Source organism: Telmatherina bonti (genome assembly GCF_933228915.1).
Source record: "Telmatherina bonti genome assembly, contig: SUPER_12_unloc_2, whole genome shotgun sequence".
Lineage (NCBI taxonomy): Eukaryota > Metazoa > Chordata > Actinopteri > Atheriniformes > Telmatherinidae > Telmatherina > Telmatherina bonti.
Window position 1 is genome coordinate 95819 of NW_027634817.1, and position 16108 is coordinate 111926.

The 16108-nt window shown below is 47.7% G+C and overlaps 1 protein-coding gene across 1 annotated transcript in view; it reads right to left on the reverse strand.

The window, feature by feature from the left end:
* Window positions 1–1830: 1830 nt before the first annotated feature.
* cfap96 (cilia and flagella associated protein 96) overlaps window positions 1831–16108 on the reverse strand; it is a gene marked incomplete at its 3' end in the record, with an annotated part of 39612 nt that continues 25334 nt past the window's right edge. The window contains exons 5-9 of the mRNA XM_079250639.1: window positions 13218–13406; window positions 12971–13134; window positions 2724–2862; window positions 2550–2601; window positions 1831–1898 (exon numbers count right to left, since the gene is read on the reverse strand). Of these exons, the coding sequence (XP_079106765.1) occupies window positions 1831–1898; window positions 2550–2601; window positions 2724–2862; window positions 12971–13134; window positions 13218–13406 (612 nt within the window). The remainder of the gene's footprint in view (window positions 1899–2549; window positions 2602–2723; window positions 2863–12970; window positions 13135–13217; window positions 13407–16108) is intronic.

The following is a 16108-nucleotide window of genomic DNA, read 5'->3' on the forward strand; positions in this document are numbered from 1 at the left end:
AGGAGGGAATGGCTGAAGAAGTCCCAAAGGACCACGCAGTATCGTCAGACAGCCACGTATACTACTTACCTCATCATGCTGAGAGAGGATAACAACCAAACTGCGCATTGTATTTGATGCCTCCTCCCATGAATATGGAAGTCCCTCACTCAATGACTGTCTTCTGACAGGACCAAATCTGAACCCAGATTTGCTGAGTATTTTTTGTCAGATTCAGACTGCACGAAATCGCATTTATGGCGGACATCAAGAAAGCATTTCTGCAGGTGTCACTCAAAGAAAGAGATAGAGATTCAGTGAGATTTCTGTGGTTCACAGGCTCGCCAGCTGAAGAGAAAGAGAAACCGCGAGTGCTAAGAATGACACGAGTTGTGTTTGGTGCCTCCCCGAGTCCGTTCCTACTTGCAGCCACCATAAGAAAACATCTGGAACAGTATAAACCAGATCACCCGAAGGTGGTAGAAACCATCCGAGACTCACTCTATGTGGATGATTTTATTGCAAGTACAAGGGAGGTACCAGAGGCTCATTCACTGACACTAACAGCAAAGAACATAATGACAGCTGCTGGTATGGATCTCTGCAAGTGGATGACAAACTCTCCAGAACTAAAGGAAAAATGGCAGGAGAGCCAACTGGACTGTACTGCTGAGCATGAAGCTCATGGATCAATCCTGAAGGTTCTGGGTTTAGTGTGGAGACCAGCAACTGATGACTTTGTGTTTGATCCCAAATGTGTGCTCACCATCTTGAAGCAAAAGAAAAACACAAAACGAAGCGTCCTGCAATCAGCTGCTCGAATATTTGATCCTCTTGGATTCTTGACCCCTTTCACTGTCAGAATAAAGTGTATGTTCCAGGAAATGTGGGAGAGAGGCCTGAGTTGGGACGAAGAGTTACCGCCTGACCTGACAAGGAAATGGCAACAGTGGTGCTCAGAGCTTCCTCAGCTACATCAGCTGTCCATCTCAAGGTGGTACAAGACCTTTGTCCAATCGCAGAACAGTAACACTTTAAGGCTGCATGTGTTTTGTGACTCAAGTGAAAGAGCTTACAGTGCAGTTACATATCTACAGGGAGAAACGAATGATGGAGAAATGACAAGCCTAGTTGCATCCAAGTCCAGAGTGGCTCCACTCAAAAGAATGACACTTCCACGTCTGGAACTGATGGGAGCTGTTATAGGAGCCAGGTTAGGAAATACCATAATGAAATCACTGCACCTGGACCGGACCCAAATAAGACTATAGACAGACTCGACGATTGCACTGCACTGGATATGCAGTTCTGCTCAGAAATGGAAACCCTTTGTGGCAAACAGGGTTCTGGAAATTCAGTCTCTGTCAGATCCAGAATCCTGGTCACATTGTCCAGGGAAGGTGAATCCAGCAGATCTTCCCACCAGAGGACTAAGTGTACAAGATCTAAAGCAGAGTGAACTGTGGTGGGAGGGCCCTCGTCCTTTAATGTTCAAGGATCAGTCAGCAAAGGTGGTGGACAATAGACTGGATCCTGAAATTGACTCTGAACTCAGATCCAAATACCAGATCACTGTGCAGCTCGTTAAACATGATACAGGGCATCTCACACCAGTGCTATGCCTGGAGAGGTATAGTAGCTTGAAAAACAGTGTTAAGAGTAACAGCCTGGATAAGGAGATTTATAAACAACACACGTAGCAGTACAAAAATGTGTGGTGAACTAACAACAGAGGAGATGCAAGGAGCAGAAAACTATTGGATCAAAGTGACTCAGCGTCAGAGTTTCTGCCAGGAGATCAACCTGCTCAAGGCTGGAGAAGGTCTCAACACTGACTCCAAAATAAGAGAGCTAAAACCATTTCTGGATGAAAATGAACTGCTCAGTGTCGGAGGAAGGCTTCAGCTCTCTGATTTCACCTATAGAGAGAAACATCCATGGAAAGTCAGAGAGAGATATTGGATCCTTAAATCAAGACAACTGGTATGCCGAATTGTATCAGGGTGCACAATTTGCAAAAGATTTAACGTAAGGCCTGGACAGCAGGTTACTGCCCCACTCCCAAGAGACAGAATAACTGAGTCACCACCATTTGAAGTCACAGGTGTGGACTTTGCTGGACCGCTCTATGTAAAGGAACAGGGATCCATGAGGAAATCTTATGTAGCCTTGTTTACTTGTGCAGTAACCAGAGCTGTACACTTAGAACTTGTCTCCGATCAGTCCACTGAAAACTTCCTCCTGGCATTAAAACGATTCATCGCAAGAAGAGGACTGTGCAAGGTGATCTACTCTGATAATGCCAGAACATTTAAGAGAGCTGATCAAGATTTAAAGGCATTGTGGCTGACCATCAAAGATCCTCAGCTGCATGAGTTCTTCTCAGAAAAGGGTATCTCCTGGCGATTCATCGCAGAAAGAGCAGCCTGGTGGGGTGGATTCTGGGAGCGTCTCGTGCGCTCGGTCAAAAACATCCTGAGGAGAGTACTGAGGAGAGCAAAGCTCAAATTTGAAGAAATGTGTACCATATTGACTGAAGCTGAAGCAGTAATAAACTCACGACCTCTCACCTATGTGCACAATGACATTGATGAGCCACAGTCTTTGACACCAGCACATTTTCTAGTGGGACAGAGGCTCACGTGTTTGCCGCCCAAATCATTTCCAGCAGAGACACTCCATTCAACAGTCAAGAAGGATGAAATAACTCGGAGATGGAGATACAGACAGAGACTTATGACTACATTCTGGAACAGCTGGCGAAAGGAATACTTGTTGGACTTAAAGTCGGCCCATCGCTGTGAGACACCGCAACCCTCCATGCTGAAGGTGGGGGAGGTAGTACTCATGGGTGAAGACAACGTACCGAGGCAGTCCTGGAAGCTGGGACGAATCAATGAGCTTTTTCCAGGTCGAGATGGTCTTGTGCGTTCATGTGCCATTCGCACCAACACTGGAACTGTATTAAGAAGACCTGTTCAACTGCTATATCCTTTGGAAATTTAGATTTAGTTCATCGTCGGGGAGGATGTTGTGACTTATTTGAAGAATGACTGAGGTGTTAAAGACCATTCTTAATTCATGGGTTAATTAATAGAGGTTCAAGTTAAATGTTTGACTGAAATAATTTGATGATTTAATAGTTAGGAAAAATGAATCTGTTCCAGAGCTTGGACATAGGCTAGTGCGCCCAGATTTGTTTTTGAGAACTTCATTACCCACAAAGCATATGGGTCAGGAACGCTTTGCTTCTATGGTTTTTTTTGGCGCAAACGGGAAGTAGTAATGAATAACAAGGAAAAGTGGAGTCGAAGATTTTTTCTCTGTACCTGTGATCTAAGAGTTCACTAAAAAACGTTCAACCGCAAGCCAGAGTCTCGTCTCATCCTTTTTTTGATGCAGTTCGCGTGCACTGCAATAACACTGATGCCAGTTCTGACACCACTGTCATTGTCATATAGCCAATCAGATTCCCGTCACTGAGATGTGTGGGATGTAAAATGGCTTCAGAACGTTTGTGCGTAAACATTTCCAACAACTGCCGTGCTTGTGTACGCAAAAACAGAGGAAGCCTTGTTTTGTGAGCTTTTTTCTGTATAAACGATGACAAAACACACCAAAAAACACCGGCGAGGAGGTGGAGGAGTCGTTTACACCCGCGAGGAGGTGGAGGAGTCGTTTACACCGGCGAGGAGGTGGAGGAGTCGTTTACACCCGCGAGGAGGTGGAGGAGTGGTTTACACCCGCGAGGAGGTGGAGGAGTGGTTTACACCCGCGAGGAGGTGGAGGAGTGGTTTGCACCCGCGAGGAGGTGGAGGAGTCGTTTACACCCACGAGGAGGTGGAGGAGTGGTTTACACCCACGAGGAGGTGGAGGAGTCGTTTACACCCGCGAGGAGGTGGAGGAGTGGTTTACACCCGCGAGGAGGTGGAGGAGTGGTTTACACCCGCGAGGAGGTGGAGGAGCGGTTTACACCCGCGAGGAGGTGGAGGAGTCGTTTACACCCGCGAGGAGGTGGAGGAGTCGTTTATACCCGCGAGGAGGTGGAGGAGTCGTTTACACCCGCGAGGAGGTGGAGGAGTGGTTTACACCCGCGAGGAGGTGGAGGAGTCGTTTACACCCGCGAGGAGGTGGAGGAGTGGTTTACACCCGCGAGGAGGTGGAGGAGTCGTTTACACCCGCGAGGAGGTGGAGGAGTCGTTTACACCCGCGAGGAGGTGGAGGAGTCGTTTACACCCGCGAGGAGGTGGAGGAGCGGTTTACACCCGCGAGGAGGTGGAGGAGTCGTTTACACCCGCGAGGAGGTGGAGGAGTCGTTTACACCCGCGAGGAGGTGGAGGAGTCGTTTACACCCGCGAGGAGGTGGAGGAGTGGTTTACACCCGCGAGGAGGTGGAGGAGTCGTTTACACCCGCGAGGAGGTGGAGGAGTGGTTTACACCCGCGAGGAGGTGGAGGAGTCGTTTACACCGGCGAGGAGGTGGAGGAGTCGTTTACACCCGCGAGGAGGTGGAGGAGTCGTTTACACCCGCGAGGAGGTGGAGGAGTCGTTTACACCCGCGAGGAGGTGGAGGAGTGGTTTACACCCGCGAGGAGGTGGAGGAGTGGTTTACACCCGCGAGGAGGTGGAGGAGTGGTTTACACCCGCGAGGAGGTGGAGGAGTCGTTTACACCCGCGAGGAGGTGGAGGAGTCGTTTACACCCGCGAGGAGGTGGAGGAGCCGTTTACACCCGCGAGGAGGTGGAGGAGTGGTTTACACCCGCGAGGAGGTGGAGGAGCCGTTTACACCCGCGAGGAGGAGGTGGAGGAGTGGTTTGCACCCGCGAGGAGGTGGAGGAGCGGTTTACACCCGCGAGGAGGTGGAGGAGCGGTTTACACCCGCGAGGAGGTGGGGGAGTCGTTTACACCCGCGAGGAGGTGGAGGAGCGGTTTACACCCGCGAGGAGGTGGAGGAGCGGTTTACACCCGCGAGGAGGTGGGGGAGTCGTTTACACCCGCGAGGAGGTGGAGGAGCGGTTTACACCCGCGAGGAGGTGGTGGAGCGGTTTGCACCCGCGAGGAGGTGGAGGAGTCGTTTACACCCGCGAGGAGGTGGAGGAGCCGTTTACACCGGCGAGGAGGTGGAGGAGTCGTTTACACCCGCGAGGAGGTGGAGGAGTCGTTTACACCCGCGAGGAGGTGGAGGAGTCGTTTACACCCGCGAGGAGGTGGAGTCGTTTACACCCGCGAGGAGGTGGAGGACTCGTTTACACCCGCGAGGAGGTGGAGGAGTCGTTTACACCGGCGAGGAGGTGGAGGAGTGGTTTACACCCGCGAGGAGGTGGAGGAGTGGTTTACACCCGCGAGGAGGTGGAGGAGTGGTTTACACCCGCGAGGAGGTGGAGGAGTGGTTTACACCCGCGAGGAGGTGGAGGAGTGGTTTACACCCGCGAGGAGGTGGAGGAGTGGTTTACACCCGCGAGGAGGTGGAGGAGTGGTTTACACCCGCGAGGAGGTGGAGGAGTGGTTTACACCCGCGAGGAGGTGGAGGAGTCGTTTACACCCGTGAGGAGGTGGAGGAGTGGTTTACACCCGCGAGGAGGTGGAGGAGTCGTTTACACCGGCGAGGAGGTGGAGGAGTGGTTTACACCCGCGAGGAGGTGGAGGAGTTGTTTACACCCGCGAGGAGGTGGAGGAGTCGTTTACACCCGCGAGGAGGTGGAGGAGTCGTTTACACCGGCGAGGAGGTGGAGGAGTCGTTTACACCCGCGAGGAGGTGGAGGAGTGGTTTACACCCGCGAGGAGGTGGAGGAGTGGTTTACACCCGCGAGGAGGTGGAGGAGTCGTTTACACCCGCGAGGAGGTGGAGGAGTCGTTTACACCCGCGAGGAGGTGGAGGAGTGGTTTACACCCGCGAGGAGGTGGAGGAGTCGTTTACACCCGCGAGGAGGTGGAGGACTCGTTTACACCCGCGAGGAGGTGGAGGAGTCGTTTACACCGGCGAGGAGGTGGAGGAGTGGTTTACACCCGCGAGGAGGTGGAGGACTCGTTTACACCCGCGAGGAGGTGGAGGAGTCGTTTACACCGGCGAGGAGGTGGAGGAGTGGTTTACACCCGCGAGGAGGTGGAGGACTCGTTTACACCGGCGAGGAGGTGGAGGAGTCGTTTACACCCGCGAGGAGGTGGAGGAGTCGTTTACACCCGCGAGGAGGTGGAGGAGTCGTTTACACCCGCGAGGAGGTGGAGGAGTCGTTTACACGGAGGAACAGTGATGTTTACAGAGGAAGACGTCTCTGACTGCAGAAGAAGATGTGGTTCCTGAAGGAGAAGAACATGAAAAGTAAGAACTTCTATCTGCAGCTGCGGCGTCTTTATAAGATGTTTAGATTTTTTTTTTTTTTTTTTTTTTTTAAATGGGGACAAATAAGTAACTGTGTTGTTGTTTGTTGGGTCGGGGGAGGAGGGTGCTTTGTCACTTTGTGCATGTGTCAGGATGGGGGGTTGGCGTCAGCTTTGTGTCCTTTGTTTATGTTCTCTCTGTTGCTGTATTTCCAGCGGTTCTGTTGGGTCTGCTAAAGACGTGGGACCTGGTTTGTTAGAAAACTTGGGGTCTCGGCTCTAAAACGTCAGACCCCGGACCGGGGGAACCGTTCATGCGGGTGTCGTTCAGTCCGAGTGTTCGTGAAGCAAAAAGAGCAGCGATGAAAGAGACGCAGCGGTTCAACACCTCTATTTCCCTCCAGTTGGAAACATTTGTTCATAAATAGAAAATGATAGAAAGAAAATAAGCTGCTGCTGATTTATCTGCGTGTGTGTGGACCGCTTCCATACTCTGTGTGTGCATGCGTGCAGCGATGCGTGTCTGTTAGAACATACACTTATTACAGTCGCAGGACTAATGTGGGATAAAAACTTCTTGTTTGTCTTTATTAGTCTGTCATTGTCATGATTTGGGTTTTTCTGTGCTTTGTTTTTGGGCTTCCTGTTTTATTTTGTAGTTTTTCCTGTCTTGGTTCTTGGTTAGCTTCTTAGATTTCCTGTTCATTGATTTGGTTCACCTGGGTTCATTTAGTTCATTTGTTTCACCTGTTTCTCGTTCGGTTTTTCCTGTGTATTTATACCACTCATGTTCACTCCTTGTTTGCTGGATCATTTTGTACCTCAGTTAGTTTGTCTGTTCTTAGTTTCCTGGGTTAAAAATAAATCAGTCTTGAACCTGCATCCCTGTTCCCTCGTCTCCGCGTTTGGGTCCACACCACATCCCCATTGCTTTCGTGACAGAATGATCCAGCCCGACGCGGACCCAGCGGAGAAAATTACCCCATATGAGCTCTTCTGCAGACGGGCTGCTATGAACTCTCCAAGCCGGGGTAAGCCAGCACCCAATCCATACTGGGGGTCCAGATTGGCTATTTGGTCTCCTCCATCGCTAGGGCTTAAATGGACTGCTGGGATGGCCAGGAGGAGGCGGGACTGCAAACAACATTGTTCCCCTTTGCCTCCTGCTCCGAGGCCCACGTCTCCAGTGTCCCCGCCCTGGTCCACGTCTCCGGCGCTGCAGGCTCCCACGCCAGCGCCCAGAACCCGTCCGGCGCTGCAGGCTCCCACGCCAGCGCCCAGAACCCGTCCGGCGCTGCAGGCTCCCACGCCAGCGCCCAGAACCCGTCCGGCGCTGCAGGCTCCCACGCCAGCGCTCAGAGCTCGTCCACATCCCTTGCTCCATGTTCCCGAGGGGGTCCCAGGACGGGACGCTCCTCCTCTATCTCCAGTGTCCGGCGAGGAGGTCGCTCCTTCTCCCCCGTCTCCGCATTTGGGTCCACACCACATCTCCATTGCTTTCGTGACAGTCATCTGATTGTGATGGAAACCCAGCAGCTCTTCAGATGAAGAAGGAGCAGCTCCTTCCAGAGGAAGACTACATTCCTGCCCTTCAGACCACCAGGACCCCTGCTCATCATAACAGCTACATATTCTGCTCTCCTGCTTTTTACTTTACTTTTACAAACACTCTTTATCAGACAATAGTTCAAATCTAATGTAAATATGTAAATTCTATTGTGTTATGGTGTTTTTATTATTACATTTTATTACATTACATAACATGGCATTATATTGTTTACATATATAAAAATGATGACCGTAAAACTTTTATTATAATGCACAACAGAAAAAATAAACTTTTTAGGGTGTTTATGCATCACCAGTTGACTTTCAATGATGCTAAAAGTAAATAGAATATACAACAGGATTTATTCTTGATGCCACCTTTCATTGATGACTGTATGTTGAAGTGTTCTGCAGTTATAGCCTTTTGAAGTTGGAATTATCCAAATGGCCACTTTGGGGAGCGCATGAACATACTTACACTAAAGCCCTCATAGAATAATAATTGTGGCTGCTATTGCCACCAGATTTTAACTGGTCATAGGAAAGGCTTCATGCTACAGCTCCATCTGATTTTCCAGTCCATCTCTCCATCTCTCCATGAGCAGCATGTTGACAAAGTAGAAGAGAAATTCAGACGAGGGAAAAAACCTGATATTTCCTTGTGTCCCAACTTCAATAACTTTATGCTGCTTACAGTTACAATACATCTGAAGGCTCAGGGTGAAACTTTAGAGTGTTATCTTTAAAAAGAGACCATGGTTTTGAATATACTCCAAAGGGTTCAAGAACAGCATCTAATTTAATTTGGGTGTGCTTTCTTTGGGCATTTTTGGCATTTTGGGGGCTGACTGCTAAGGGTTTAAAAAAAGTAGTGTCTCCTTTTTGCCTGGAGTTGTAACAAGCTGAGTAAACATGGGAACTGTGTTGTTGGAAGATCTCTTGCTGAGTTTGATAAATTAGCTTCTTGCAATAAGACTATGTCTGCTTGCAGCTCCTGCAGCCGGTTCAACAATTTTTACCTCTTTTTCCCTGTACAAGCTCCACGCACATTCCAAGTTACAAACCTCATTGTATTCATGGGGTCTGGTCCTCTTGGGAATTTGGGCTGCCTCTGCCTTGAGGGGGTGGGTTGGCCTCAGGCCCCTGTGGCCCTGCCTGCATCTGGGGCTTTATGGCTATGGGGCCAGTCCGACTGCCATCCAGGTGGATGTGTGGTTGCCACTGTGGTGGGTTGGCTGGAGTGTGTGCCCTGGGATGACTCTGGTGGTTGGATTTAAATAGGAAGTGACAGAGTTTATTATAGAACAACATAACTGGTGGTTTAGTGGGTTGTCTTAATCAGAATATTATTGTGTCTTTTGGAAAAGACGGATTTGGTATTCCTGATAATCAGTGATTGCTAGGATAGGTTCGAGCTTCCCTTCACTCTGCAGTCAGCATGATTATATAAATCTTCATAATAATTAACTTCTCAGTCCCATAATAATCTGCTTTAGAGCTGACTCCTCGTGTAGGACTCATAAGACCTGAAAAGGTTTCTATTCCTAGGGCCAGATTAACTAAGATCCTAATATGTGAGTAGTAATTTGCACGTGGAATCTCAAATTTTGCATGTGTGGCTGAACCAGGGCTTGTGGGGGATTTACTAAAAGTGATTGCATAAATGACGGCAAGTACAAACATGTTACAGACTCTCTATTTAAATTAGGGTTTCTTGTGTTTCGTGGTTTGCAGCATGACAAGTGTGAAGAGAAAACATGACCCTACAGCAATGAAATCTGACTGAAACACAAAGAATGCACGGGAGCAAACTTATGAAAAAGTTAATGCTGTCGGTAAAATTAGAAGGACATTAGAAGGTAAACAAAAGAAAAAGGGGCATATAACAAAATTTATGCAGATAAAACAGATGGAGCATAGGCCTTATCTACTGTCACCCTTAAAACAGAGGGTTAACCCTTATTGTTACTCAGTCTCTGGTACAAGTCTTGGATAAGATCACATATCTAGTGTTCATGTAAACAACAGATTACTATTACAATAATCAACTTCTTCAATAAAATTAAAAAAGAAAGTTCTTATCTCCTCCTTAGATCAGAAACCCTTTAGAATTTTATCAGATATGGTCTTCTTCTTCTTTTTATTTGTCCGTTTATTCACTTATTCTGTTAAACCTTGTTCATCTTTTTCCAACTTATCCAGACTCTTTGGCCATTATTTCACATGTCACATCAATGTGGATGTCAGTGGATGATGTTTCACCAGCTATAAAATTCTTATTTTAATTTGATTCTGTAGTAACTTTCAAAAGGAGAATCACCATTCATGTTGTAATAACAAAAAATCCTGTTTTAAAATGTCATGCCTGTAAGTTTCATCAGTTTGATAAATACATTTGACCACACCAGCAGATTCTAAACTTTTTCCATGAAATACGGCTTCAAGAAAAATAAAGTTCCCATGGACTATGTAATAAACTTAAAGAGAAAAAAGTTCATAAGCAAGATGTTTCATCCATCAGATAACAGTGGACATGTAATATCCTCAGAGGGTCATCACAGCCGGGACGGTGGAGGTGTAGTTCACCGAGTTGACTCTTCTAAAAAACCAGAACAAACTAATTAAAATGACTTTTTGAAAAACACCACAATTCAGCATTAAAGTAGTTGCTGAAATATTTTTGATATTCATCCCACTTTTCTCATATAGCACATTTTTAACTACATTTTTTATTATATACACACTTTCACATACATAGATGTCAAATACACTGTTCAAAAAAATAGAAGGAAGACTAAAGTACCACGTTGTAGATCTGAATGAATGAAATATTTTTATTAAATACTTTGTTCTTTCCATAGCAGAATGTGCCGACAACAAAATCACACAAAAATTATCAATGAAAACCAAACGTATCAACCCATGGAGGTCTGGATTTGGAGTTCTACTCCAAATGAAAGTGGAAAAACAGACTACAGGCTGATCCAACTTTGATGTAATGTCCTTTAAACAAGTCAGAATGAGGCTCAGTAGTGTGTGTGGCCTCCGCGTGCCTGTATGACCTCCCTACAACGCCTGGGCATGCTCCTGATGAGGCGGTGGATGTTCTCCTGAGGGATCTCCTCCCAGACCTGGACTAAAGCATCCGCCAACTCCAGGGCAGTCTGTGGTGCAACTTGGCGTTGGTGGATGGAGCGAGACATGATGTCCCAGATGTGCTCAGCTGGATCCAGGTCTGGGGAACGGGCGGGCCGGTCCATAACATCAATGCCTTGGTGTTGCAGGAACTGCTGACACACTCCAGCCACATGAGGCCTAGCATTGTCTTGCATTAGGAGGAACCCAGGGCCAACCGCACCAGCATATGGTCCCACAAGGGGTCTGAGGATCTCATCTCGGTACCTAATGGCAGTCAGGCTACATCTGGCGAGCACATGGAGGGCTGTGCGGCCCTCCAAAGAAATGCCCCCCCACACCATTACTGACCCACTGCCAAACCGGTCCTGCTGGAGGATGTTGCAGGCAGCAGAACGTTCTCCACGGCGTCTCCAGACTCTGTCACGTCTGGCACATGTGCTCAGTGTGAACCTGCTTCCATCTGTGAAGAGCTCAGGGCGCCAGTGGAGAATTTATCTGGGTGTCCTCTGGCAAACGCCAAACGTCCTGCACGGTGTTGGGCTGGAAGCACAACCCCCACCTGTGGACGTTGGGCCCTCATACCACCCTCATGGAGTCTGTTTCTGACTGTTGGAGCAGACACATGCACATCTGTGTCCTGCTGGAGCTCATTCTGCAGGGCTCTGGCAGTGCTCCTCCTGTTCCTCCTTGCACAAAGAAGGAGGTAGCGGTCCTGCTGCTGGGTTGTCCTCCCACGGCCTCCTCCACGTCTCCTGATGTACTGGCCTGTCTCCTGGTAGCGCCTCCATGCTCTGGACACTACGCTGACAGACACAGCAAACCTTCTTGCCACAGCTGGCATTGATGTGCCATCCTGGATGAGCTGCACTACCTGAGCCACTTGTGTGGGTTGTAGACTCCGTCTCATGCTACCACTAGAGTGAAAGCACCGCCTGCATTCAGACCAAAACATCAGCCAGAAAGCATCGGAACTGAGAAGTGGTCTGTGGTCTCCACCTGCAGAACCACTCCTTTATTGGGTGTGTCTTGCCAGTTGCCTATAATTTCCACCTGTTGTCTATTCCATTTGCACAACAGCAGGTGGAACTGATTGTCAATCAGTGTTGCTTCCTAAGTGGACAGTTCCATTTCACAGAAGTCTGGTTGACTTGGAGTTACATTGTGTTGTTTATTTTTTTGAGCAGTGTATAACATTTATTCTATTCTATTAACTCTAAATATTTTAATATAAATGCTATATGTTAAAGCTAAATATTAATTGAAAATGTCCATTTAAATCTAAATATTATATATAAAAATTTTATATCAGTCATCCTAACCACCTAATTGGATGAAGGGTGGCGGGGAAGCTGGAGCCTATCCCAGCAGTCTTTGGGCGAAAGGCAGGGTACACCCTGGACAGCTCGCCAGTCCATCACAGGACCACACAGAGACAAACAACCACTCACACTCAAACTCACTCCTATGGGTGATTTAGAGTCACCAATCAACCTAACATGCAGGTCTTTGGATGGTGGGAGGAAGCCGGAGAACCCGGAAAGAACCCACGCATACACGGGGAGAACATGCAAACTCCACACAGAAAGGCCACTGACCAAACCAGCCAAGGATCAAACCAGCAACTTTCTTGCTCTTATGCCACAGTGCTAACCACTATGCCACCATGCTGTCCTAAATGTTAAATATCATACCAAAATGTAAAATGTTATTCCTCAATGGGAAAAATCCTTTGTCTAAATGTTAAATGTTGAACCTAGATGTTTAGAATATATGTTAATAGATCCTGCCCCTTGTAACCTTAACAAATAAAAAAGCTGAGACACTCTGGCGCGAGCACATGCGCGCATGCACACACAAACAACCCAAACACTCACACACCCTCACTGTGAGATAATGCACATTAATTCACATTAATTTACTAAAAAATGTGGTTAATTTTTTGGTTGAACATCTGTAAGGTGGAGGACCTAAACACACAGAAATCCAACCTGTTAACATTGACGGTGATAATGCTCTTGACAGGTGTGCTCTTGGGGCTAGGACTGGGATGGAAGATTGGCTCCTGGTTAGCTGGTTTAGAGCGACGAATTGTGTATGGCTCAACAGAATGTGAGGGATAAGATCCAAAAGTCCCAGCTTTCATTCCTCCAACCTGACCCAGAACAAAAAGATTTAACGTGTTAACCAAGTAACCAGCATTCTGTCAACCACGATGCCTTTCTTGCAAAAAGTCACCTGTTTGCTCGGGGAGGAGGGCTTGAATGGAACCAAAGAGACTTTCTGTTGGGGTGGGAGGATGGGTTTGGAGACAGGTGGGAGGGGTTTGTTGCTGCAATATGGATTGCCTTGGAAATAATCTCTGGGGCAAAGGTTGATCTTGAAAGGTCCATTTCTGATCTTGGAGCGATGGATCATTGCCTCCTTCTAGACCAGAAACACTCAGAAATGTTAAAGACAAAACTAAAGAAGTTTATTGGCTAAAGTGATGTCACAACTCAAAATCAGTTTTTTTCACATCATGAGTTTGTTTCAATGTGTTACTTATTTCAGGTGGAGCAGATGTCAGTGTGGTCATATGAGTTGACAAAATCACTACCAACTAGTCCAACTTTAACAAGCAATTTATTAACTGGTGAATAATGTTTTATTACTTGCTTAGGAAGTGTGTTCCTGTCTTTCTGTGAAAATTATGGTGGCTCTGAAGTGTCCCAGCAATACAAAAGCCACTACATGAATACAAAAAACCAAATACTTCAAAATCAGCAACAAAAAAAATACAAAAACCACAAGATTCCACAATTAACAACAACATCAAAACAGTCATTGCAGCTTCTGCGTTGTGTTGTGGAAATTTGTCTTATGTTGTGGCTTTTTATTTGAGTCAGTTAATAGTGGAGGGCTCTGCCGTAAGCACATCTCTGGAAAATCTAACAAAAGCTAAGTCCGTGAGTCTCGGCAAAGCAGAAAGGGGCAGTTTCAGTTGGTTGCAGTCAAGCAGAGCGGACTCAGTGTCAGCTCCAGGTACTTCAGCTGCCCAGGTGTTCTGAAATGTCAGCAAGGCGTCAGCCATTAGACCAACCCTTGTCAGGTTAAAAGCCACGAAGGATCTAGACCTGCAAGTCCACCTGTGCCAGTCGAGCAAGCACAAGCACTAACGGCTTCAAACCCATCCCCGTCAGATATAGGTTCAGACCAAGACATGTTTCCCATGGACAACAAACGCTATAAAACCTGTCCTTTCTTATGTCATGCACACTGTCCACATCCTCTGTTACCTTCAGTCTGTTGAACTGTGAATCTACAAGAAGTAAAACAGAATTCTTTGATCCCTAATGAATCTCTCAGACATCAGGTCCTAGCCTTGACTGAGACTTGGATCTGTCCAAAAGACACAACTACTCAAGCTGCCTTTCTGTCAATGCTGAATTCACCCAAATACCTCACCTCGGTTGGCGGTTACAGATGGAACGGGCATCCTGTTTCCTAAAATGTGGAACTTTAACTCTCTCCATCCTATGACTACCCATTCAGCATGCGAGTATCAGGCAATAATGGTATCGCCCTCCTGGAGGCAACATGAATGGCTTTTATCTTAGAGATGGACATATTCTCTGATATACCGGATGATAGCACACCGCTAATTGTCGTGGGAGACTTGAATATTCACATTTGCAAAACTCAGGCCAGAAAGCTGAGATGTGTCACCCCTACACAGCTGTGTGAGCAGGTTTCCTCTAGCGTCCCTTCCCACTCAGACTCCTCCTTCCTGTCTGTTAATGAGGCTCCAGAAACACTCTGCTCCTCTCTGGCCTCCTCTCTGGACAAACTCTGTCCTCTGCTGTCTAAAGCAGCCAGACTAAATCCTCCCAGTCCATGGCTCACTAAGACGTCACAGAGCAGGTCTCAGGCCAGCAGAAAGAAAAGAAGTCCCTGACTTGTCAGAGTCCCAGCAGAACCTCTCAGTCTTCACATCCAGCCTGACGGCTGCCAACATAGACTTCTATCAGAAGCAGATCCACAATGCTCCCAACACACGGCAGCTGTTCATGGCCTTTAACTGTCTTCTTTCTCCAGCAGCTGCTCAGCCTCCCACCACGCTGACTGCAGACATGTTGGCTTCCTGTTTTACTGAAAAGGTTGCTACCATCAGGAATCACTTCTCTGAGCCTGACCAGCTCAGTCCACCACATCCAGCTAGTGGTGCCTCACTTTGCTCTTTCTGCCCTCTGAATGAGGACCAAGTCTCTAAACTTCTAGTCAACTCTAAAGCCACTAGCTGTCCTCTTGATCCGGTCCCTACCGACATCCTGCAGAGCATTTTACCAATCAAACTGTCATGATCCCTGTTTTTTGTTCAGTGTTTATTTTGTTTTATGGTTCATATCGTGTGCTTGTCGAGGCAATTCTGGTCCACCACCTGGCAACTCAGGTGTCAGGGGCGGTAGGGATGTGGTGTGGACCCAAATGCAGAGATGAGGGAAACCAAGATACAGGTTGAAGACAGATTTATTCCAAGAACAAAGCGAGGGTAGAACTAACAAAATGAACCAACAAACACAAACTGAAACAGAGGGGTATAAATACACTGGACAAAACGAGACACAGGTGAACGGAATGAACTGAAACAAGACCAGGTGAACTCAATGAACAGGAAATCAATGAAGTTAAACAAGAAGGAAAAAACTACAAAATAAAACAGGAAACCAGAAACTAAGGCACTGAATGAAACCACATCATGACATCAGGAGGGGGAAACAGTGCTTCATCAATACTGTGTACAGTGGAGATGGGGAGCTGCTGACCTCAACTCGGGACGTTGTGGGTCGGTGGAAGGAATACTTCGAAGACCTCCTCAATCCTACCAACACGTCTTCCAATGAGGAAGCAGAGCTGGTGGACTCAGGGGTGGACTCTCCTATCTCTGGGGCTGAAGTCGCTGAGGTGGTCAAAAAGCTCCTTGGCGGCAAGGCCCCGGGGGTGGATGAGATCCGCCTGGAGTTCCTTAAGCCTCTGAATGCTGTGGGGCTGTCCTGGCTGACACGCCTCTGCAGCATCGCGTGGACATCGGGGACAGTGCCTCTGGATTGGCAGACTGGGGTGGTGGTCCCCCTTTTTAAGAGGGAGGA